Source organism: Mauremys reevesii, linkage group 4, assembly GCF_016161935.1.
Source record: "Mauremys reevesii isolate NIE-2019 linkage group 4, ASM1616193v1, whole genome shotgun sequence".
Taxonomy (NCBI): Eukaryota; Metazoa; Chordata; order Testudines; family Geoemydidae; genus Mauremys; species Mauremys reevesii.
Window position 1 is genome coordinate 150,259,492 of NC_052626.1, and position 25,166 is coordinate 150,284,657.

Consider the following 25,166-nt stretch of genomic DNA (forward strand, 5'->3'; position numbering starts at 1 on the left):
AGCTGTTCAGGAATCAGTCAAGAGTCAGCTGCCAAGCCACATGTTGATTCCTATTGCAAACAGTATGGGTGACCCTTGAGGCATTCTGAAGCAAGAGATTACTGTAAAACTGTAAATAAGACATAGAAAGAATAAACTTTTCCTAGGTTTTGTTTGTCAGATTTATTGTATTATGTATAGTAGGTGTTTAATATAAAAACCAGGTAGTATGGTTTACAATGTTTTAACAAGAGATTATTCTATTACCATTATCCAGTCAACTTGCACACTATTTTGAATTAGTGATAATTCACAGAGAGAGAAAGAAGAAAGCTGAATTTAGATAATTATTAACCAGATTCCTGGTTATTCACCAGCCACTTTGCTTCAGTCCATGGCATAAAGCATCATAAACCCAGGACAGTATTGACAAGATAATATTCACCTCGAATTTGCATCCGCTACACTCCCTGCCCCCGCCTCATTCCCAGTCACAATATTCAGGATATAGCCTAGTGAGAAAGTGGCCTGGCTGAAGCACGTAGCTGGGAACTGAAAACTAGTACTGAGTACAATAGCCTTGAGAACATTGCTTAATTCTGAGCACTGTGTCTGCAGTGAGATGCAGGGTGGCCCTGGTGCCATGGCACCATTGTAAAGTCGATACTGACTCTAATCCCATAGGCGGCAGGTTTGTATAATTTTTGGTGGTGCCCAAAATGGTGGTCCATCCCCCCGCTCTCGCCCTGTAAGCCGATATAAAATTAAGCTACAACGCATCAGAAACACACGATTACAAGGGTCATTTAAAAGTGGAAAGTGAGAAGCAGCACTTGCCTGCTTCAAAATACGGTATTACATTTTGTTACACCTGTTGTGCCAAATTGGGAATGTTCTTAATGTTTTCTCTGAATACTGTGTGGATGCCTCAGTTTCCCCTGCAAGGTGCCAACTGAAGGTGTTGGGGACAAAGAGATCAGGTGGCCTCCTAATGCCTGGAAAAGAGAGAGAGGCCGGAGGAGGGAGTGTCAGTGCCTGTGCGGACTTCCGGGAAGCCCATGGTGTGGAAGGGGATGCTGGGATGCTTTGGAACATCTCCATACAAAGCCAGTCGGGACTCTGGGGGAGCCTCCTCTCTCGGAGCAGACTGTCTCCAGGACAAGAAGCTTACACCTTCCTGGGTCTGACCTCAGAGCATTCAGCCCTTTCCACACCGTGCACTTTCTGTACTCAGCCAGCCGGTAACACAGAGGTTTATTCGGTGACAGGAACACGGTCTAAAACAGAGCTTGTAGGTCCAGCGAACAAGACCCCACAGCCGGGTCCATTCGGGGGGGCAGTGAGCCAGACCCCCATCTGCCCTTCACTCCTCATCCCCAGCCAGCTCCAGACTCCCAAACCCCCTCCAGCCCCTCCTCTCTGCTCAGAGGTCACCTGACCTCTTTGTCTCCCACACCTTCAGCCGGCACCTTTGCAGAGGAGGGCCCAGGCCATCAGTTGCCAGGAGACAGAGTGCCAGGCATTTAGGTGCACTGGCCCTTCGCTCTGTAGCAATCACATACCCTGATCCACCACCTAGATACTTTAGAACTGCAGAGGAGACACTGAGGCACAAACAGAGTATTCAGAGAAAACATTAAGAACATTCCCAGCTCGTCACACCGGGGTGGGGGGCTGCCATCATGTGTGGCCTCCCCACCCCTGCTATTCTCCCTGCGGGCTCTGTACCCACAAACCTTACCTCCCCTTTTCACGTATTCACACACAAATGAGTGGAAGTGCGCACCTCACTCATCCAATAGGTCAATTTGGCACATTAGCCAGGAGGAAGCAAATCGTGAGCGTTTTCGACCACAAACACCTTCCCTCCAGATTTGCAACCATCCCTGGACCAGTGACAGGTGCATAGGCAGCCAAGTCATTGGAAATAAGCAAGGAGGAAGCCAGTGGAAAAAATGAATGGGGCCACTCTGGTTATTACCTTGGGGTCAGGCGAGTGCTCTGTACCCACAAACCTTATCTCCCTATTCACGTATTCACACACAAAAAAGTGGAAGTGCGCGCCTCACTCATCCAATAGGTCAATTTGTCACATTAGCCAGGAGGAAGCAAATCGTGAGCGTTTTCGACCGCAAACCCCATCCCTCCAGATTTGCAACCATCCCTGGACCAGTGGCAGGGGAGAGAACCCAGGAGTCCTGGCTCCCAGCCCCCCACCACTCCAGCTCCCTCCCGCTCCCCATACGCCCCGTCTGCCTGCTGCCGTTTACGCGCTGGGCTAAGAGCGACGCCGAGGCAGGTGGAGCCGCAGCCCACGCTGGGGAGGGGCTCGGCGTGACCCCGCACTCAGCCCCGGGGGTGTTACTCCCACCCGCCGAACAGCCCCGTGGAGCTCGACGCTCGTCTCCGGCGCTGCCCGACAGCCGCTGACCCAGGGAAGGACGGTCCCCCCCGCCCCGGCTCCCCCTCGGTGGGCAGGTGCCCTCTGGCGTTGGCCTGGTCCCCCCACAACCCGCCCCGCGGATGCCCAGCCCCGGGCACGGGGGCGGCTCGGGCTGAAGCGGACGGCAAAGCGCCCGACTCAGGCTGGGCGGGGGGTGACGCCACGGACCGGTCCCGGAGCGACGAGCGCGGTGCCGGGTCCCAGCCCCGGGGCGCCGGGAACGAGGGGGCTTGCAGGACCCGGGACCCCGCTTGGCCAAAGCCCAAGGAAGGTGACAAGACGCCACCAAATCCGAGGCTAAGAAAAGTCTCTTTGCAAATGCGTCCGTGGCTGGCGCTCGCTGGAGCCGCGTGCGAAGGGACCCGGGGCCGTGGCCGCACAGCGGGTTAATGAGCGTGGTAAAGTGATGAACGTTTACACAAAACTAACAACAGCTCCCCCCCCCCCCCCCGGGGCCTTTCGGGTCTGGGACCGGAAACGGCTCTAAGGGTGGGAGGGAAACGCAAACCCGGGGCCCACGCGGCGTGTGGAAGGGCTGGAGGGGACGTGGCGAAAGCTGCATCCGACGAACTCAAAGCGGCGGCTGCTCCGCCAAACGCCAGCTCGATTCCCGGCTGCTCGGGCACGAAGCCTCATTTCAAACCCAACCCCCGCGCGCTTGGGGGTTCTGTAATCGGCGCCGTCTTGCCCGGGCTTCCGGCAACGCTGCTCTTGCTGGCTGGGTGGGGGCTGCAGGGTTTGGGGGGGGGGCTGCTTTGGCAATGGTTTTTCCTTGTCATTTTTGCAACGGTTTTGTTGTTGTTACAATGTTTTTTCCCCCCCTTGTTGTTGTTGTGGTTTTGCAATGGGCGTGGTGCTGATTTTGTGGTTTCGCAGCCTTTTTCCTTGTTGTTTTTGCAACGAATCACAGAGTATCAGGGCTGGAAGGGACCTAGTCCAACCCCCCCTGCCCAAAGCAGGGCCAAGCCCCAGACAAATTTTTGCCCCAGATCCCTAAGTGGCCCCCTCAAGGACTGAACTCACCACCCTGGGCTTAGCAGGCCAGTGCTCAGACCAGGCTTGGTCATGGGTTTCAGGTGTTTTGGGGTTTTGTGTTTTTGCCATTTTTCTTCCTTGTGATTTTTGTGATGTTTTTGTTGTGGGTTTTTGTGATGGTTTTTCCTGGTTGTTTTTGCCGTGGTTGTGTTGTCGTTGCTCGGGCCGTTTCTGTCCTGGCGGGTTGGTGCTGGTTTTGGGGGGGGGTTGCCGGGGCGTTCCCTTGCTGTGGTTTTGCAATGGCTGACTGCCCCCTTTGCTTTTGACATCGCCGAGTTTCGTCGCCAGCCCAGCTGTGGGGATGCCACGGGGGCCTCGTGCTGCGACAGGTGGCCGGGGCCGTAAGAGAGAAAAACCCTGCGGCGAAATGGCCGTCGGGGCTACGGGTTTTCCCCACGCCGCGCTGCGCTTCCCGATCTCAACCGGCCACGAGCAGCAGGTTTTTCCTTTCTGCCGTGGCTGAAGTCGGGGGCGAGCGCTCAGCCGGGTTCACCACCTCGGGGAAGCCGAGTGGCCATTTCTGTGCCGTGGGCTCTGAGATTGGCAAAGCCCGCGGGGGCGACGCGCCTGGCGATCCGGCTAACCGGGCGCGTCTCCTTTGCCGGCTCTCCAGCCGCTCAGCCGGCAAAGCGGCGACCGCGGCGGCCGGGCCCGGAGCCGAGCTGGGGCGTAACCCAGAGCGATGCATTGTAAGAACCGGGCCCAGGCCGAGGGGCGGCCAGATGGGCCGCACGGACCCTCCACCCGCCGCTGGCCCAGCCACACACCCAGCGGCGGCGCGGGGCAGCCGGGGGCCGGGCACCGGCGCCGACTCCGGACACCCGGGGGGGGATAAGGGGGCTCAGCACACCCCCCCACAGCACTCGGTGACGCCGCCCATCAGCTGTTGGGGGGGGGGGGGGGGGTGCGCTGCTTGTGGCTGGTGGGGGGGGCCTCCGGGGGGGGGGGAGCGCGGAGGCGGGAAGAGGTGGAGTGAGGGCGGGGCCTCAGGGGAGGGGCGGGGCAGGGCGGGGCCTGAGGGGAAATGGGCGGGCACGGGAGGCTTCCGGGAGGGGCAGGGCCTGAGGGGAAACGGGCGGGGCAGGGGCGGGCCACAGTTCAAGCAACTGAGCAGTTCAATGTACCAGTTTACTGTCTGTGTAACCCCAGCCGCCCCAGCCCCATCCACCCCCACCCAGCCCCTTCTATCCACCCCAGCCCCCATCCACCCCACACAGCCCCACCCAGCCCCCTTCTAACCCCCGGACCCCATCCACCCCACACAGCCCCACCCAGCCTTCTATCCACCCCAGCCCCCATCCACCCCCACCCAGCCCCTTCTATCCACCCCAGCCCCATCCACCCCCACACAGCCCCACCCAGCCCCTTCTAACCCGGACCCCATCCACCCCACACAGCCCCACCCAGCCCCTTCTATCCACCCCAGCCCCATCCACCCCACACAGCCCCTTCTATCCACCCCAGCCCCATCCACCCCCACACAGCCCCACCCAGCCCCTTCTAACCCCTGGACCCCATCCACCCCCACACAGCCCCACCCAGCCCCTTCTATCCACCCCAGCTCCCCATCCACCCCACACAGCCCCACCCAGCCCTTCTATCCACCCCAGCTCCCCATCCACCCCACACAGCCCCACCCAGCCCCCTTCTAACCCCCTGGACCCCATCCACCCCACACAGCCCCACACAGCCCCCTTCTAACCCCGGACTCCCATCCACCCCACACAGCCCCACCCAGCCCCTTCTATCCACCCCAGCCCCCATCCACCCCACACAGCCCCACACAGCCCCCTTCTATCCACCCCAGCCCCACCCATCCAACCCACCCAGCCCCCATCTATCCATCCACCCCACCCAGCCCCCATCTATCCACCCCATCCACCCCATCTATACATCCACCCCACCCAGCCCCCATCTATCCACCCCATCCACCCCATCTATCCATCCACCCCACCCAGCCCCACCCAGCCCCATCTATCCATCCACCCCACCCAGGCCCCCATCTATCCACCCCATCCACCCCATCTATCCATCCACCCCACCCAGCCCCACCCAGCCCCCATCTATCCATCCACCCCACCCAGACCCACCCAGCCCCTTCTATCCACCCCAGCCCCACCCATCCACCCCACACAGCCCCCATCTATCCATCCACCCCACCCAGCCCCCATCTATTCACCCCATCCACCCCATCTATCCATCCACCCCACCCAGCCCCACCCAGCCCCATCTATCCACCCCATCCACCCCATCTATCCATCCACCCCACCCAGCCCCACCCAGCCCCCATCTATCCATCCACCCCACCCAGACCCCTTCTATCCACCCCAGCCCCACCCATCCACCCCACACAGCCCCCATCTATCCACCCCATCCACCCCATCTATCCATCCACCCCACTCAGCTCCACCCAGCCCCATCTATCCACCCCACCCAGCCCCCATCTATCCACCCCATCCACCCCTCTATCCATCCACCCCACCCAGACCCACCCAGCCCCCTTCTATCCACCCCAGCCCCACCCATCCACCCCACACAGCCCCCATCTATCCACCCCATCCATCCATCCACCCCACCCAGCCCCACCCAGCCCCTTCTATCCACCCCAGCCCCACCCATCCACCCCACCCAGCCCCCATCTATTCACCCCATCCACCCCATCTATCCATCCACCCCACCCAGCCCCACCCAGCCCCCATCTATCCACCCCATCCACCCCATCTATCCATCCACCCCACTCAGCTCCACCCAGCCCCCATCTATCCATCCACCCCACCCAGGCCCCCATCTATCCACCCCATCCACCCCATCTATCCATCCACCCCCACCCAGCCCCACCCAGCCCCCATCTATCCACCCCATCCACCCCATCTATCCATCCACCCCACTCAGCTCCACCCAGCCCCCATCTATCCATCCACCCCACCCAGGCCCCCATCTATCCACCCCATCCACCCCCATCTATCCATCCACCCCCACCCAGCCCCCTTCTATCCACCCCCATCCACCCCATCTATCCATCCATCCACCCACCCCACACAGCCCCATCTATCTATCCCCCACACCCTCTATCTATCTATCTATCTATCTATCTATCTATCTATCTATCTATCCCCCCACACCCCCTCTATCTATCCCCACACCCCCTCTATCTATCTATCTATCCCCACACCCCCTCTATCTATCTATCTATCCCCACACCCCCTCTATCTATCCCCCACACCCTCTATCTATCTATCTATCCCCACACCCTCTATCTATCTATCTATCCCCACACCCCTTCTATCTATCTATCTATCCCCACACCCCCTCTATCTGTCTATCTATCTATCCCCACCCTCTATCTATCTATCTATCCCCACACCCTTCTATCTATCTATCTATCCCCACACACACATCCCCTCACGCCCTCCCTCTGATTTCTGTCCGGGGGATTTTTCCAGCTGGGCGGAGTCTCCCCCGCCGTTGCCTTTAACAAAGGACCAGCCGGAGCCGCCGCCTCCTTCGCCGGCGCGGGCCTGGGGCCGCCCCGGAGCCCATCGCGGGGGACCCCGGCCCCCGGCCCCTGCCCCCAGCCCTGCGCCCCCCCAAGCGTCCCCGCGCCCCCAGCCCTGCGCCCCGCCCCCGGGCTTGGGGGGACGGGTGCGATTTCAGTACTGGGGGGGCCTGTGCCCCCGATCCCCGCCCTGACCCCCCAGCCCAGCCGGGATTGTTTACAGTAGGGTCTCCAAGTGCAGCCCCGGCCGCCAGCTTCTCTGCCCTGACACATCCAGCCCCCAATAGCCTGCCCAGAGCCCCCTTCCTGCCCCACCGCCCCCCAATTCCCTGCCCCCAAATCCCTGCCCCACAACCCCCCGTTCCCTGCCCCTCAGCCCCCCAAATCCCTGCTCCACCACCCCCTTCCCTGCCCCTCAGCCCCCCAATTCCCTGCCCCCAAATCCCTGCCCCACCGCCCCACCCCTGCCCCCAAATCCCTGCCCCACCGCCCCTTCCTGCCCCTCAGCCCCAAATCCCTGCCCCAAATCCCTGCCCCACTGACCCACCCCTGCCCCCAAATCCCTGCCCCACTGCCCCCTTCCTGCCCCTCGGCCCCAAATCCTGCCCCCAAATCCCTGCCCACCGCCCCCTTCCCTGCCCCTCAGCCCCACCCCTGCCCCAAATCCCTGCCCCACCGCCCCTTCCTGCCCCTCAGCCCCCAATTCCCTGCCTCCAAATCCCTGCCCCACTGCCCCCACCCCTGCCCCAACCCTGCCCACCCAATTCCTAGGCCCCCAGTTCCCACCCCAGCCCGGCCGCATCCTGCCCACTCCCAGACACCCCATGCTCCCAGCAGCCCCGCCCTGTTAGGCTCTGCCTGTCATCCCATCCCCAACCTCGCTCCGGCCTCCCGGCTCCAGCCCCCCCAACCCCTGCAGCTGCCCCCCCAATGGCCTTTCAGGGCCCCAGCCCCGCGCTCCAGCCCCAGCTCTGCAGCAATCTATCTATCTATCTATCCCTCACACCCTCTATCTATCTATCTATCCCCCCACACCCCCATCTATCTATCTATCTATCTATCCCCACCCCCTCTATCTATCTATCTATCCCCACACCCCCATTCTATCTATCTATCTATCTATCTATCTATCTATCTATCTATCAATCCCATTACACACACTCTATCTATCTATCCATCTATCTATCTATCTATCTATCTATACCCTTACACACCCTCTATCTATCTATCTATCTATCTATCTATCTATCTATCTATCTATCCCCACACCCCCCCTATCTATCTATCTATATCTATCTATCTATCTATCTATCTATCTATCTATCTATCTATCTATCCCCATCGCCCATCTATCTATCTATCCCCCATTAATTTCTCTATCTATCTATCTATCTATCCCCACACCCCCATTCATCTATCTATCTATCTATCTATCTATCCCCACACCCCTCTAGAACGTGAGCCGGGGGATTTGGGGGGTCTCTGGTGCCAGGATGGGGGGTGGTAGGGAGGGTTTATGGGGGGCTGCGGAACATGGGGTAGCTGTGGGGTTGCGGTGGGGGCTATGGGTGGGGCGTTTATGAAGCCAGGGTTGCAGTGGGGCTGGGGGCTGTGGGTCAGTGAGGGGTGACGGAGTGGTGGGGGGGCTGTATGGAGGATGCTGTGGGGCTGGGGGTTGCAGTGGGGGCAGGGGGCTGGGGCCAGTTGCAGGGGCTGCCGTGGGGCTGGGGTTGCAGTGGAGGGCGGGGCTGCCGTGGGGCTGGGGTTGCAGTGGGGCAGGGGCTGCCGTGGGGCTGGGGGTTGCAGGGGGGGCAGGGGGGCTGCCGTGGGGCTGGCTCTGGGACCCTGTGGGGTTATCTGGGGTCTCACCCCCCAGGCCCCTCAGGTGCTGTCGGCGCTGGATATCCTGCAGCCCCCAGATCGACTGCTTCGAGGAGATGTATCCGCCCCGTGGGGAGGGGCAGGGAGCCGTGGGGCTGCCCTGGGGGTAACCGCGGCAACAGGAGGTGCTGGGGGTGGTTAGGGGTCTGGGGGAGTGGGCTTAGCGGGGCCCCCTCATAGCCGCCTGGTGACGGTGGAGAGGCCGGGGGCTGGGGGGGAGGGGTGCTGGGGGGCTATGGGGAGCTAGGGGCCATGGCAGAGGGGCCTGGGGGGGGCAAGGGGCTCTGCTACGTGCTGATGGAGGGGAGGGCGGGGGGGTCTGGGGGAGGGGAGCTGGGGGGGCTCTGGGAGCTGAGGGGCTGGGGGCCATGGCTCTGCTCGAGCCGCGCCTTGACCCCGGCAGCTACGTGCTGACGGAGGGGCGGGGGGGGCTCTGGGGAGGGGAGCTGGGGGCTGTGGGGCTGGGAGGTGGGGCGGGCTGGGGAGGGAGCTGGGGCTCTGGGGGCTGGGAGCTGGGGCGGGCTGGGGGGCCAGGGGGCTCTGCCCCCCGAGCCGCGCCCTTGACCCCCGGCGGTAGCTACGTGCTGACGGAGGGGAGGGCGGGGGGGTCTGGGGGCGGGGAGCTGGGGGGGCTCGGGGAGCTGGGGGGGCTGTGGGGGGCCATGGGGCTCTGCCCCCCGAGCCGCGCCCTTGACCCCCGGCGGTAGCTACGTGCTGACGGAGCTGATGCAGAGCGACCTGCACAAGGTGATCGTGTCCCCCCAGCCACTGAGCGCCGAGCACATCAAGGTCTTTCTCTACCAGATCCTGCGCGGTGAGACCCGGCCCCCCCCAGCCCCCCAGGGACCCCAGAAACCCCCCCAACCCCCCATGTTCCCCCAGAGCCTCCCAGACACCCCCCGTCTCCCCAGGCCCCACAGCCCCCGAAACGTCCCAATTCTCAGGGGCCCCCAAATATCCACCCTCAGCCGCCCCAAACCCCCCCCAGGGCACTCCCCTCCCCCGGCCACCCGGCGTCCCCCCCCATACGTCACCGGCCCCTCCCCCGCTTCTCTCGGCACGGGGGGGGGGGTCCTGGGGGGATCCCTGAGCAGGGAGCAGGGCAGGTTGGGGGTCCCAGTCCCAGCCCCCCCCAACGCTGCCCCCCTCCCCCAGGGCTGAAATACCTGCACTCGGCCGGCGTGCTCCATCGGGACATCAAGCCGGGGAACCTGCTGGTGAACAGCAACTGCGTCCTCAAGGTGAGACCCCCCCAGCCCCTCAGCCTTGGGAGGGGACCCAGGCGTCCGGGGAGACGGCCCCCAGACACCGGACAGGGAAAGGGACCCAGGCGTCCGGGGGGACGGCCCCCAGACACCGGACAGGGAAAGGGACCCAGGCGTCCGGGGAGACGGCTCCCAGACACCGGACGGGGAAAGGGACCCAGGCGTCCGGGGGGACGGCTCCCAGACGCCGGACGGGGAAAGGGACCCAGGCGTCCGGGGACGGCCTCACACGCCGGACGGGAAGGGACCCAGGCGTCCGGGGAGACGGCCCCCACACCCCGGACGGGGAAAGGGACCCAGGCGTCCGAGGCGGCCCCACACGCCGGACGGGAAAGGACCCAGGCGTCCGGGGCGGCCCCACGCCGGACGGGAAAGGACCCAGGCGTCCCGGGGACGGCCCTACACGCCGGACGGGAAAGGACCCAGGCGTCCGGGACGGCCCCAGACGCCGGACGGGAAAGGACCCAGGCGTCGGGACGGCCCCCAGACGCCGGACGGGAAAAGGACCCAGGCGTCCGGGACGGCCCCAGACGCCGGACGGGAAAGGACCCAGGCGTCGGGACGGCCCCAGACGCCGGACGGGAAAGGGACCCAGGCGTCCGGGACGGCCCCAGACGCCGGACGGGAAAAGGACCCAGGCGTCCGGGACGGCCCCCAGACGCCGGACGGGGAAAGGGACCCAGGCGTCCGGGGGGACGGCCCCCAGACGCCGGACGGGGAAAGGGACCCAGGCGTCCGGGGGGACGGCCCCCAGACGCCGGACGGGGAAAGGGACCCAGGCGTCCGGGGGGACGGCCCCCACACGCCGGACGGGGACAGGGACCCAGGCGTCCGGGGGGACGGCTCCCAGACGCCGGACGGGGAAAGGGACCCAGGAGTCCGGGGGGACGGCTCCCAGACGCCGGAAGGGGAAAGGGCCGGGGGGGCGGCTCCCGGACGCCGGACGGGGACAGGGACCGAGGCGTCCGGGGGGACGGCCCCCAGACACTGGACGGGGAAAGGGACCCAGGCGTCCGGGGGGACGGCTCCCAGACACCGGACGGGGAAAGGGACCCAGGCGTCCGGGGGGACGGCTCCCAGACACCGGACGGGGAAAGGGACCCAGGCGTCCGGGGGGACGGCTCCCAGACACCGGACGGGGAAAGGGACCCAGGCGTCCGGGGGGACGGCCCCCAGACACCGGACGGGGAAAGGGACCCAGGCGTCCGGGGGGACGGCCCCCAGACACCGGACGGGGAAAGGGACCCAGGCGTCCGGGGGGACGGCTCCCAGACACCGGACGGGGAAAGGGACACAGGCTTCCGGGACGGCCCACGGACACCGGACAGGGAAAGGGACCCAGGCATCCGGGGGGACGGCTCCCAGACACTGGACGGGGAAAGGGACCCAGGCATCCGGGGGGATGGCCCCCAGACACCGGACGGGGAAAGGGACCAAGGCATCCGGGACGGCTCCCAGACACTGGACAGGGAAAGGGACCCAGGCGTCCGGGACGGCCCCCGGACACCGGACAGGGAAAGGGATCCAGGCGTCCGGGACTGTTCCACTAGGGGCCCCTAGTGCTCCCCAGAACCTGAAATGGGCAGGGGACCCAAGCGTCCGGGTCGGGCTCCCCGCAGCGTTCCCAGGCAGTGGGGGAGGGGCTGGGCGGGGGACCCAGGCGTCCGGGCTCACCCCCTCCCCACGGCAGATCTGCGACTTCGGGCTGGCGCGGCTGGAGGAGCCGGACGAGGGGCAGCCCATGACGCAGGAGGTGGTGACCCAGTACTACCGGGCCCCCGAGATCCTCATGGGGACCCCCCACTACGGCCCCCCCATCGACCTCTGGGCCGTCGGCTGCATCTTCGCCGAGCTGCTCGGCCGGCGCGTCCTCTTCCAGGGCTCCAGCCCCATCCAGCAGGTGGGGCCGGCGGGGCAGCCATGGGGGGGGGATCGGGGGGGCCGGCGGGGCAGCCATGGGGGCGGGATCGGGGGGGGCCGGCGGGGCAGCCATGGGGGCGGGATCGGGGGCCGGCGGGCACCCATGGGGAGGATCGGGGCCGGCGGGAAGCCATGGGGATCGGGGGCCGGCGGGGCAGCCGTGGGGAGGGGATCGGGGGCCGGCGGGGCAGCCGTGGGGAGGGGATCGGGGGCGGCGGGGCAGCTGTGGGGAGGATCGGGGCGGCGGGCAGCCATGGGGCGGGATCGGGGCCGGCGGGCAGCCATGGGGAGGGGATCAGGGGCCGGCGGGGCAGCCATGGGGATCAGGCCGGCGGGGCAGCCATGGGGAGGGGATCGGGGCCGGCGGGGCAGCCATGGGGAGGAGATGGGGAGAGGGGAGGGGCTGGAGAGAGGTGGGGAGGGGTTCGGGGGAGGTGGGGAGGAGAGGTGGAGGAGGGGCTAGTGGGGGTGGGTTGCACGGGAGGCTCTCGCACCCCCCATTAACTCCCCCCCCCACACCCTGCAGCTGGACCTGATCACAGACCTCCTCGGCACCCCCCCGCCCCACGCCCTGCGCTCGGCCTGCGAGGGGGCCCGGACCCACGTGCTGCGGGGCGCCCACAAACCGGTGAGCCCCGGGGGGGGCTGGGGGCAGTCAGGGTTGGCAGGGGAAGGCGGGGCTGGGATTGGGGGCTGGGAGAAGTGGGGACTGGAATCGGGCTGGGCCGGGGAAGTGGGGGGCTGGAATTGGGGGATGGACTGGGAATTGGGGCTGGGCAGGGGAAGTGGGGGCTGGAATCGGGGCTGGGCCGGGAGAAGTGGGGCTGGAATTGGGGCTGGGCAGGGGAACTGGGGGCTGGGCCGGGAGAAGTGGGGGCTGGAATTGGGGCTGGGCATGGGAAGGGGGCTGGGCTGGGAGAAGTGGGGGGCTGGAATCGGGGCTGGGCAGGGAAGGGGGCTGGAATTGGGGGCTGGGCAGGGGTGGGGACTGGAATCGGGGCTGGGCCAGGAGAAGTGGGGATGGACTGGGGAAGTGGGGGGCTGGGCCGGGAAATCATTCATCATTCATTCATGCCCGTCACCCCAACCGGGTATGGGCCAACCACAGATCTCCAGAGTCTTCTATCCTGGGCCATTCGCCTAGCTGGTTCCAGGTATAGCCCATTTTTTGCTATCAGCCTGAAGGTCGCGTCGCCAGGTATTTCTTGGGCGGCCTCTTTTCCGCTTGCCTTGGGGGTTCCACTGCAGTGCCTGTCTGGGGATGTTGGTTGGCTGCTTGCGTAGTGTATGTCCTATCCAGCCCCACCTTCTCCTTCTAATTTCTTCCTCTGCTGGGAGTTGATGGGTCCTCTCCAAGAGGTGGATGTTACTGATGGTGTCTGGCCAGCGGATCTGGAGAATCCTTCTGAGGCAGCTATTAATGAAGGTCTGGATCTTCCTGGTGGTTGTTTTGGTTGTCCTCCAGGTTTCAGCTCCATACAGTAGGACTGATTTCACGTTGGAGTTGAACAGTCGAATCTTTATTGCCAAAGACAGCTCTCTGGAGCTCCAGATGTTCTTGAGCTGTAAGAAGGCTGCTCTTGCCTTACCAATCCTTACTTTGATGTCTGCGTCTGTGCCACCCTGCTGGTCGATGATGCTACCTAGGTAGGTGAAGGACTGCACTTCTTCCAGGGGGCTTCCATTCAGTGTGACTGGGTCGTTGCTGATGGAATTGATCCTAAGGATCTTGGTCTTGTCCTTGTGGATGTTGAGGCCAACCTGTGATGACGTGGCTGCCACTACGTTGGTCTTCTCTTGCATCTGCTGTTTACTGTGCGAAAGGAGTGCAAGGTCGTCGGCAAAGTCCAGGTCATCAAGCTGGGTCCACAATGACCATTGGATTCCATTCCTACGCTTGTAAGTGGATGTCTTCATAATCCAATCGATGACGAAGAAAGAGAAGTGGTGACAACAAGCATCCTTGTCTGACTCGGTTCGCACCTGGAAGCTGTTTGTGAGCTGCCCTCCATGGATCACTCTACAGTGTATGCCGTCGTATGAATTCTTGATCAGGTTGACCACCTTTGCTGGGATGCCATAGTGCCGAAGGAGCTTCCAGAGGGTCTCTCGATCCACGCTATCGAATGCTTTCTCATAGTCAACAAAGTTGATGTACAACGAGGAGTTCCACTCCATAGACTGCTGAACTATGATGCGGAGCGTTGCTATCTGGTCCGTGCATGATCTGTTCTGCCGGAAACCTGCCTGTTCATCTCGTAGCTGTGGATCGACGGCATCCTTCATTCTCTCTAAGAGGACTCGGTTGAAGACCTTCCCTGGCACCGACAGGAGTGTGATTCCTCTATAGTTGGCACAGTTGCTGAGGTCTCCTTTCTTGGGGATTTTGATGAGATATCCCTCTTTCCAGTCAGCCGGAATCACTTCTTCTTCCCATATCTTCTCAAAGAGGGGGTACAGCATTTCCACTGAAGCATCCAGGTCTGCTTTCAGGGCCTCTGCTGGGATATCGTCAGGTCCAGCTGCCTTCCTGTTCTTCATCATGGTGATGGCTTTTCTGATCTCGTCTCTGGTTGGTTTATCGCAATTGATTGGGAGGTCCTCGTTGGCTGGGTCGATGTCTGGTGGATTTGGTGGTGCTGGTCTGTTCAGGAGTTCCTCAAAGTGCTCCGCCCATCTGTTCATCTGTTGTTCTATTCCTGTTATAGACTTTCCCTGCTTGTCTTTAACGGGACATTCTGGCTTGCTGAACTTTCCAGACAGTCGCTTGGTAGTATCGTACAGCTGTTTCATGTTACCGCTGTATGCTGCCTGCTCTGCTTCTGCTGCCAGTCCATCCACATAATCTCTCTTGTCCTTCCTAATATTCCTCTTCACTGCTCTGTGGGCTTCAGCATACTCTTTTTGAGCTTTGGCCTTTGCTGCTCTAGTCCTGCTGTTGTTGACTGCTGCCTTCTTCTTCTTTCTGTCTTCTATCTTTGTCAAGGACTCTGCTGTGATCCACTCTTTCTGCTGGTGTTTCTTAATTCCAAGCACTTCCTGGCATGCTGACCTAAGTGTGTCTCTCACTTTCTGCCATCTGTTGAGTACACTGTCTTCCTCTTCCTCAGACCGATCCTGTAGTACTGAAAACTTATTCTTCAGCGTCAATCCAAAATCTTCCTTGGTCTTATGGTCCTTCAGAAGGTTGACGTTGTACTTCGCTCTTCTGTCTGACGCGTCTATCCAGTTCTTCTTCAGCTTCAGCTTCAATCTGGCCACCACTAAGTGATGGTCGGACGCCACGTCTGCTCCTCTTCTAACTCTAACGTCCTGCAAGGATCTTCTGAACTTCTTGATAATGCAGACATGGTCGATCTGGGCCGGGGGAAATGGGGGGCTGGAATTGGGGATGGACTGGGAAGTGGGGCTGGGCCGGGGGAAATGGGGGGCTGGAATCGGGGGGATGGACTGGGGACGCGGGGGGCTGGGCCGGGGAAGTGGGGGGCTGGAATTGGGGGGCTGGGCAGGGGGAAGGGGGGGCTGGGCCGGGGGAAATGGGGGGCTGGAATCGGGGGGATGGACTGGGGAAGCGGGGGGCTGGGCCGGGGGCGATTGGGGACCCGGGGGAGGGGAGCCCCACTCAGGCTCCGTGTCCCCCAGCCCGCGCTGTCCGTGCTGCACCTGCTCTCGGGGGAGGCGACCCACGAGGCCGTTCACCTGCTCTGCCGCCTGCTGGTCTTTGACCCCGTGAGTCGCCCGGACACCGGGGTCCCCTCCCCGTCCCTGGGAGCACTGGGGGTTCCCTGCCCAGATGCCAGGGTCCCTTCCCGATCCCTGGGAGTGCTGGGGGTCCTCCCCACCAGATGCCAGGGTCCCTGGGAGCACTGGGGTTTCCCCCGGACGCCGGGGTCCCCGGGAGCACTGGGGTTCCCCGCCTGGATGACAGGGTCCCCGGGAGCGCTGGAGTTACCCCCCCCGGACGCCAGGGTCCCCAGGAGCGCTGGGGGTTCAGACGCCGGGTCCCCGGGAGCGCTGGAGTTCCCCCCCCCCGGACGCCAGGGTCCCTGGGAGCACTGGGGGTTCAGACTTGGGGTCCCCGGGAGCGCTGGGGGTTCAGACGCCGGGTCCCCGGGAGCGCTGGGGGTTCAGATTCCAGGGTCCCCGGGAGCGCTGGGGGTTCAGATTCCAGAGTCCCCGGCAGTGCTGGGGGTTCAGACTTGGGGTCCCTGGGAGCGCTGGGGGTTCAGACTCGGGGTCCCCGGGAGCGCTGGGCTCCCCCCCGGACGCCGGGTCCCCGGGAGCGCTGGGGGCTCAGACTCGGGGTCCCCGGGAGCGCTGGGGGCTCAGACTCGGGGTCCCCGGGAGCGCTGGGGTCCCCCCCCGGACGCCGGGGTCCCACGCTGGCTCTCGCAGGCGCGGCGGCTCTCGGCACGGGCGGCGCTGGCTCACCCGTACCTGCAGGAGGGGCGACTCCGCTACCACACGTCCATGTGCCGCTGCTGCCACAGCCTGGGCTCGGGGCGCGTCTACGCCAGCGACTTCGAGCCCCCCGCCAGGGCCCCCCGCTTCGACGACGCCTACGAGCGGGGCCTGCGCTCCGTCTGCCAGGCCAAAGGTGACCCCCGCCGCCCCCCTGCCCCCCTGGTGCCCCCCGGTGCCCCCGCATGCTGAGCCCCCCGCCAGGGCCCCCCGCCACAGCCCCCCGCTTCGACGACGCCTACGAGCGGGGCCTGCGCTCCGTCTGCCAGGCCAAAGGTGACCCCGCCGCCCCCTGCCCCCGGTGCCCCCACACGCTGACCCACCCCAGCTGCCCCGGTGCCCCAGTGCCCCGCATGCTGAGCCCCGCCACGGCCCCGCAGCCCCCGCGGACGACGCCTACGAGCGGGGCCTGCGCTCCGTCTGCCAGGCCAAAGGTGACCCCGCCGCCCCTGCCCCCGGTGCCCCGGTACCCCGCATGCATGCTGAGCCCCCGCCAGGGCTCCCGCCGACGACGCCTACGAGCGGGGCCTGCGCTCCGTCTGCCAGGCCAAAGGTGACCCCCGCCGCCCCTGCCCCCGGTGCCCCTGGTACCCCCGCATGCTGAGCCCCCCGCCACGGCCCCCCGCGGCCCCCCGCTTTGACGACGCCAACGAGCGGGGCCTGTGCTCCGTCTGGCAGGCCAAAGGTGACCCCGCCGCCCCGGTGCCCCCACACGCTGACCCACCCCCGCCGCCCCATCACCCCACACACCGACCTACCCTGGGGCCCCCACAGCCCCTAAAACTGACCCTCACCCCTGGGACCTCTTGCTGTCAGCCCCAAGCCCTGACACCCTCCAAACCCCACTGTCCCCAAACACCAGCCCCTGACATGAACCCCACAGACCCCTCTGGCTCCCACAGCCACCGCCCACCCCACAAGGACCCCGGTTTGGATCTGTTCCCCGACCCCCTCTCCAGCCCCCCGCAGTGAATTTCTGCCCCGCGCCCCCCCGATATGGAGCTGCCCCCCTCTCTTGCAGAGCTGGTTCACAGCTTCATCCTGGAGCAGCAGAAGGGGGCGCGGGTCCCCCTGTGCATCAACCCCAACTCCGCCGCCTTCAAAACCTTCATCCGGTGAGTGCCCCACGGCGTCCCCCCCGCCCCACGGCGTCCCCAGCTCCGCCCCACGGCGTCTCCCCTCTGCCCCACGTCCCCCGCCCCACGGTGTCCCCAGCTCCGCCCCAAAGCGCCGCCCCACGGCGTCCCCTCTGCCCCACGGCGTCCCCCGCCCCACGGCGTCCCCAGCTCCGCCCCATGGCGTCCCCCTCTGCCCCACGGCGTCCCCGCCCCACGGCGTCCCAACTCCGCCCCACGGCATCCCCCTCCGCCCCACGGTGTCCCCCTCTGCCCCACGGCGTCCCCAGCTCCACCCCAAAGCGCTCCTCCTCTGCCCCACGGCGTCCCCAGCTCCGCCCCAAAGTGCACCCCCGCCCCACATCACCTGCCAGCCTGTGCCCCACGGCGCCCACCCCCCTCTGCCCCTCGGCGTCCCGGGCTCCTCCCCCAACCGCTCCCCCCATCTGCTCCATGGCGTCCCCGCCTCTGCCCCACCGTGCCCCCCCTCTGCCCCACGGCGTCCCCTCTGCCCCAAAGCACCCCCTCTGCCCACGGCGCCCCTCTGCCCCACGGCATCCCCCTCTGCCCCAAAGCGCCTCTGCCCCATGGCATCCCCTCTGCCCCAAAGTGCCCCCTCTGCCCCAGCGTCCCCAGCTCCGTCCCACGGTGCCCCGGCGTCCCAGCTCCGCCCCAAAGCACCTCCCCTCTGCTCCACGTCACCTGCCAGCCTGTGCCCCATGGCGCCCAGCCCCCTCTGCCCCACGGCACCTGCTGGCCTCGCCCCACGGTGTCCCCCTCTGCTCCACGGCCTCCCGCCCCACGGCACCTGCCTGCCTCGCCCCACGGTGCCCCCGGCACCTGCCAGCCTGTGCTCCACAGCACCCCGCCTCTGCCCCACGGTGCCCCCATCTCCATCCCACAGCCCCCGCCAGCCTCTGCCCCACAGCGCCCCGCCAGCCTCTGCCCCACAGCGCCCGCCAGCCTGCGCCCCACGCCCCACTACCTCCCCATGGCGCCCACCCCAGCCAGCCCCGCCACACAGTGTCCCACTGCTCCAACCCACACCCAGCCCCCCATCCCGCCCCACAGCACCTTCACCAGCCCCCCACCCTGCTCCCCACAGCTCCCAAGCCAGACCCCCGGGCTGGGTTTGAACCCTCGTTCCCCTGCAGGTCGACGGCCTGGCATTCGTCGAAAGCTTCCAAGAAGGACGAGAGATGAAGGCGGCTGGAGGCAGCTTTGGGGTTCGGGGGTGGCCAGATGGAAGGAGAAAGGGGGGGGCTGGAGCCCGCCGGCCACAGCGGGACGGACCCCGAATCGCCTGCTGAACTGCTGGGGAAAAGTCAAGGGTCCCGGACCTGAAATCAAAGGGACCCCTCGAGTTCCCCCTGAACCTCCCTGCACCCCCGAACCCTCTGATTCTGCACTGGGAATACGCCCCCCCGAACCCCCTGATTCTGCACTGGGAATAAACCCTCCCGAACCCTCTGATTCTGCACTGGGAATACGCCCCCCCGAACCCCCTGATTCTGCACTGGGAATTTGCCCCTAACCTCCAAACCCCTGAGGCTGCACTGGGAATATGCCCCCCCAACCCCTGAGGCTGCACTGGGAATATGCCCCGAACCCCCAACCCCTGAGGCTGCACTGGGAATATGCCCCCAACCCCTGAGGCTACACTGGGAATACGCCCCTGCCCCGAACCCCCAAAGCCCCTGAGTTTGCACTGGAAAATGAACCCCACTGCACCCCCAAATTCCTTTGAGCCCGCACTGGAAAGGAGACTCCCCGTCTCTCCCCTCTGCAACCCCAAATTCCCCTGTCTCTGCAACGGAAAGATGAGCCCCCCCCAACCACCCCACAGCCCCCAAACTCCTCGGCATCTGCACTGTCAGTGCCCCGAACCTGCCCCCGTCCTAGTTTCCCCTGCATCTGCTCAGGAAACATGGCCCTTCCTGGCCCCCAAAACTGCCCCCAAGCACCCCTGAACTTCCCTGAGTCTGCACCAGAAACTAACCTACCTTGAGCCCCAAATCCCTCCCACGCCCCCAAATTCCCAAGTCTGCACTGTGAATACAGCCCACCCCCAAGTCCCCTTAATGCCCCCTGCTGCCGCCCCAATTCCTCAGCCCTGCCCCCACCCCACCCAGGAGTCCCCCCGCCCCCCGCTGGGAGAGGCTGGGAATTTGTATTCATTCCCTGCTCCCCAAATCTACCTCGCCCCCAACATTTCGGGTTTCGGTGGCTCCGGGCTGCGGCTTTGCCCCGATTTTCCCCGCTGGTTTTTCGTGGCAAAGGGGGCGACCGAAAACACCCTGGAAACTTGAAACGCCGGGTGGGTTTTGTTGATTTAATCGAACCTGCTGGGACGTTCCAGCATTAAACTCTGCTGGCGCGTTCGCTGCCGGGGTTTCCTTCCGGGGCGCGGCCGAGATGCGGCTGCTTCTGGGGTGGGGGGGGCTGGTTAGACGGGGACCCCTCGCCCTGCGCTGGGACCCGGCCCTTCTGGGCTGGGGGGCGCTGGGCACACGGGGACCCCTCGCCCGGCACTGGGACATGGCCCTTCTGGGCTGGGGGGCGCTGGGCACACGGGGACCCCTGGCCCGGCACTGGGACCTGGCCCCTCTGGGGTGGGGGGGGCTGGGCACACGGGGACCCCTGGCCTGGCACTGGGACCCGGCCCCTCTGGGGTGGGGGGGGCTGGGCACACGGGGACCCCTCGCCTGGCACTGGGACCCGGCCCTCTGGGGTGGGGCTGGGCACACGGGGACCCTCGCCTGGCACTGGGACCCGGCCTCTGGGGTGGGGCTGGACACACGGGACCCCTCGCCCGGCACTGGGACCTGGCCCCTCTGGGGTGGGGCTGGGCACACGGGACCTCGCCGGGCGCGGGGCCCCGGCCCATCTGGGGTGGGGGGGGCTGGGCACACGGGGACCCCTCACCTGGCACTGGGACCCGGCCCCTCTGGGGTGGGGGGGCTGGGCACATGGGGACCCCTCGCCCGGCACTGGGACATGGCCCCTCTGGGGTGGGGGGGCTGGGCACATGGGGACCCCTCGCCCGGCACTGGGACCCGGCCCCTCTGGGGTGGGGGGGCTGGGCACACGGGGACCCCTCGCCTGGCGCTGGGCCAGGCCCCTCTGGGGTGGGGTCCTGACAGACCAGGGGTCCCTCGCCTGGCGCTGGGCCAGGCCCCTGCTCGCACTGGGGGTGGGTCTGGCCCCTGCCCGACGGGCCGGGCAGGGGTTCAGTAGGACCCCGCCCGGCTCAGCAGGGCTGGCAATGGGGGGGGGAATATCCCCGTCTCCTAGCACTGGACGGGACCCCGGAAGTCCTGGCGTCCAGCCCCTGCCCTCACTAGCAGCCCAGCTCCCCAAGTGGCCCCCAGGGACTGAACTCACCCCCCTGGGTTCAGCCGGCCGATGCGCCAAGCCCTGAGCTGCCCCCGCTCGCGTGGCGGGCGCTGCTGCGGGGGGGCAGCGGGGACCCCGGCTGGGGGAGGGGGAGGCCCCCCCGACGGAGACCCAGGGGTGCTGAGCTCAGGGCTGGGCGGGCCCAGGGGAGCAGAAGGGCTGGTCCGGCCGCCCAGCGCTGCCCGTTCCTGCGGCCCCGGGACCAGGCTGGCTCCCCCCTGGAGGCGACTCCCCTCTGGGATCGGCTGCCCCGGCCCAGCAGGCTGAGATCGGGGGGTGCTGCTCCTGTACCCACAGCTGTTTTCCAGCCAGCCCGGGCGCACTAATGTGACCGTCCACCGGGTAGAGACTGGGGCACCCCCCCCCCGATACGCTGCTCCCCTTTTCGGGTCACCGGGAAGACTGCCCAGGACCTGGAAAGGGAGGTCAGGGCCATGCTGGCCTTGGGGGTGACCCAGCCTCCGCCAGCCCCTGGGCCTCCCCAGGGGTGCTGGTCCCCAAGGACGGGTCGATCCGGTTCTGCGGGGACTATCGGAAGCTCAATGCCATCACCGTGTCCGATGCCTCCCCCATGCCCAGGCCTGACGAGCTCCTGACAAGCTGGGAGGCGCTCGGTACCTCACCGCCATGGAGCTCACCAAGGGCTCAGTGGGGGGGAGTCCGGCCCTGCCCCCCTCTGCCCGGGACCCACAGCGACTCTCCGCCAGCCAGGAAAGCAGAGGGTTTATTGGACACAGGAGCTCAGGATACGGCCCAGCTCGTGGGCAGAGCCAGGGCCCCTCAATCAGGCCCCTCTGGGGGTGCAGGGGGCTCGGATCCCAGCCTAGGATCCCCTGAACTCCCCCCACCCAGCCCCAAACCGAAACTGACCCCCCCCTGCACTCGGCTCCCTGCCTTTGTCCAGCTCCCCGGGCAGAGGTGTCACCTCCCCCCCCCCCCCCAGCTCAGGTTACAGGCTCAGGTCCTGCCCCTCCCCTAAATCCTCCCCCTCTCCCACCCCACACAGACAGCCCCTGCTCCAGCACAGCTCCGAGACAGGAGGCTCCCCGGGTCCCCCCCCCCCGGCTCCGAGACAGGAGGCTCCCCGGGTCCCCAGCTCCAAGAGGAGGCTCCTGGGCCCCCGGCCCCGCGAGAGGAGGCTCCCCGGGCCCCCCCCCCCCGGCTCCGCGCCTCCCCCCGGGACACAGACGAGTTAGTAGCCGGCAGGGCCGGGCTTGTCAGCACAGACATCAGGGACCTCCAGCTACATCCATCCGGGGGGGACCCTGGGCCTGGTGCCCTGGGCTCTGCCCCCCGAGTCCCAAACAGGGGCCTGCCCGGTTCCAGCTGCGGGGCTCCAGCCCCCCCCATCGCCCCTCCTCCGGTCCTTGCCCTGACCCCCTGGTCGTATCCCCCTCCTGGGTCCCGGGTGACGAAGGGCACCGGCCGCTGGAGAGGCCTCACCTGCCCCGAGGGTCTCGGCCAAAGACCCCCCCCAAATCCCACCACCCAGGCATTGGTGCGGCACACAGGGAAACTGAGGCACACACCGTATTCATGCACCACAGACTGGCACACAACATAACAAGGGGCAAACCCCCTTCGTCAGGCCCTGGGGGCACAGGGGCTGGGCACACGGGGACCCCGCACCCGGCGCTGGGACCCGGCCCCTCTGGGGCAGGGGGGGGCTGGGCACACGGGGACCCCTCGCCCGGCGCTGGGACGCAGCCCCTCTGGGGCAGGGGGGGCTGGGCACACGGGGACCCCGCGCCCGGCGCTGGGACCCGGCCCCTCTGGGGCGGGGGGGGCTGGGCACACGGGGACCCCGCACCCGGCGCTGGGACGCGGCCCCTCTGGGGCGGGGGGGGGGCTGGGCACACGGGGACCCCGCGCCCCGCACTGGGACGCGGCCCCTCTGGGGCGGGGGGGGGGCTGGGCACACGGGGACCCCGCGCCCGGCACTGGGACGCGGCCCCTGTGGGGCGGGGCGGGCAGTGAACTCCCAGCCAAGCTGCACACAGGTTTGAGACAGGAAGTGACGGAGACGCTGAAGGCGACTGAAGGGAGGGGTCTGAACGGCGAGCTGGCCAGGACGCCTGGGTTCACGCAGGGCTCTGAGGACAGGGCACCCCCGCTGAGCCCCTCTCCCCACCCCGAGAGCTGTTTCCATCACGTCATTTGCGCCAACGGCTCCGGGCAGGAAACGCTGCGTCACGGCTTCGACCACTTCCCCCCCCAGCCGCGCCCGGCTCCCGACACGGCCCCCGCCAGCCATGGGGCACCGCCCGGCCCGGCCCCCACGAGCCGCTGGCGCACCGGGCACCCTCTGCTGCCAGCCTTGACGTGAGTAACCTGCGGCCCGGCCCCCCCTTCGGAGCCGGCGCCCCCCCCAGAGGGGACAGGCCCCCATCCCATCCCCTGCACCCCCGAGTCACCCAGCCCCCGCCCTGGGGCCGGGTCAGAGCCGGTGCCCCCCAGAGGCACCGTCACTTCCTGTCTCAAACCTGTGCACAGCTTGGCTGGGAGACCCCCATGTCCCATCCCTCCTCCCCCCTCCTCAGCCAGGCCTGGGTCAGAGCCGGTGCCCCCCAGAGGGGCCAGACCCCCCGTGTCCCATCCCTCCTCCCCCCTCCTCAGCCAGGCCTGGGTCAGAGCCGGTGCCCCCGAGAGGGGCCAGACCCCCGTGTCCCATCCCTCGGCCCCCTCCTCAGCCAGGCCTGGGTCAGAGCCGGTGCCCCCCCCCCAACCCGGGAACCCCCCATTTATCTCCCCCCCTCTCTCTCCGCAGCCGATCGCCGACGATGCCCCCGTCTCTGCCCCCCAGCCCCCGGCTCCCGCCCCCCTCGCCGCCCCCCGCCCCGCCCTGCGCCGCCTGCCTGGCGCCCATGGTGGCGCTGGCGGGGGTGGCCGGCCTCTTCGTGGTGCTCTCGGCCCTGCTGGGCGAGCGGCTCTTCCGGGGGGCCCGGGCTCGGCGGGTGCCCAGCGTCTGGCGCCGGGGCGGGGCGCTGTGGATCGAGCCGGCGGCCCCGCCCCAGCAGGACCGAGCCCCCCAGGCGGAGACGGGCGACCTGTGGATCCCGCGCCCCCCGCCCAGCGCCGAGGACTGGTACCGGGGGCCCGCCGGCAGCGCGGGCAGCGGCACCTCCAGCGGCGTCCACTCGGGGGCGCCGGAGAGCGCCGGCAGCACCGCGGCCTTGTGGGACGCCGAGGCACCGGCCTGGGGGGCCCAGCCCCACGTCACCCTGCAGGACATCTCCGAGTTCTTCCGGCGCGGGGGGGGGAGGGGGCCGTGAGCACCGGGACCCCCCCCAAGAAGCAGGACTCACCCCATGGATGTTGGGGCAGAACTGAGATTTTGGGGGGACACTTTGAAAATTGAGGGGGCACAAGCCTGTTGAGGACCCCCCCACACTGTCCCCCACCATGGGGCACAGAGGGGCCTGCCCTCCCCGCCTCCCCGGCCTGCTATGGGGCACAGAGGGGCCTGCACCCCCCCAGCCTGCCGTGGGGCACAGAGGGGCCTGCACCCCCCGCCTCCCCAGCCCGCCATGGGGCACAGAGGAGCCTGCACCCCCCAGCCTGCCGTGGGGCACAGAGGGGCCTGCACCCCTCCGCCTCCCCAGCCCGCCATAGGGCACAGAGGGGCCTGCACCCCCCGCCTCCCCGGCCCGCCATGGGGCACAGAGGGGCCTGCCCTCCCCGCCTCCCCGGCCTGCTATGGGGCACAGAGGGGCCTGCACCCCCCCAGCCTGCCGTGGGGCACAGAGGGGCCTGCACCCCCCCGCCTCCCCAGCCCGCCATAGGGCACAGAGGGGCCTGCACCCCCCGCCTCCCCGGCCCGCCATGGGGCACAGAGGGGCCTGCACCCCCCGCCTCCCCGGCCCGCCATGGGGCACAGAGGGGCCTGCCCCCCCTGTGATGGAGTAGGAAGCACAGACTGCCTGTGCGGGGGAGGGGAGAGCCAGAGGTTTAGGTGAGATGCAGGAATTCAACCGGTGAGCTGAGTTTGGCCTGGGGGAGGGGAGGTGACACCTCTGGCCAGGGGAGACAAAGGAAGGAGGCGGAGGAGAGAGGAGGGGCCGGAGAGGACTGGGAGACGGGAGTGGGCTGAAGAAGAGAGGGGAGCAGGTAGACCGAGCTCTGATCCCGGGGGGGGGCTGTGGGGCCCCCCAAGCTGGACCTAACAGGGGGGATCC

General features: G+C 66.6%; 2 protein-coding genes across 2 annotated transcripts; both read left to right on the top strand.

Moving 5' to 3' along the window:
- The first annotated feature begins 8,486 nt into the window (after positions 1 to 8,486).
- LOC120404133 (serine/threonine-protein kinase NLK2-like) lies at positions 8,487 to 18,919 on the top strand. The gene is given in 11 exon segments (XM_039536132.1): positions 8,487 to 8,491; positions 8,775 to 8,870; positions 8,872 to 8,892; positions 9,542 to 9,648; positions 9,990 to 10,075; positions 11,790 to 11,999; positions 12,546 to 12,647; positions 15,662 to 15,748; positions 16,415 to 16,616; positions 17,502 to 17,595; positions 18,750 to 18,919. Coding segments are annotated over 11 exon segments (1,059 nt in total). The 3' UTR covers positions 18,799 to 18,919.
- A 4,114-nt stretch (positions 18,920 to 23,033) lies between these two features.
- On the top strand, positions 23,034 to 24,955 carry C4H16orf54 (chromosome 4 C16orf54 homolog). The gene is made up of 2 exons (XM_039534344.1): positions 23,034 to 23,313; positions 23,759 to 24,955. The coding sequence occupies exon 2, from the start codon at positions 23,772 to 23,774 to the stop codon at positions 24,261 to 24,263; it is 492 nt and encodes a 163-aa protein (XP_039390278.1). The 5' UTR covers positions 23,034 to 23,313; positions 23,759 to 23,771; the 3' UTR covers positions 24,264 to 24,955.
- The last annotated feature ends 211 nt before the right edge of the window (positions 24,956 to 25,166 follow it).

What these genes read in the sequence shown, in the direction of transcription:
- C4H16orf54 (XM_039534344.1), top strand. Translation starts at nt 23,772, where the DNA reads ATGCCCCCGTCTCTGCCCCCCAGCCCCCGGCTCCCGCCCCCCTCGCCG.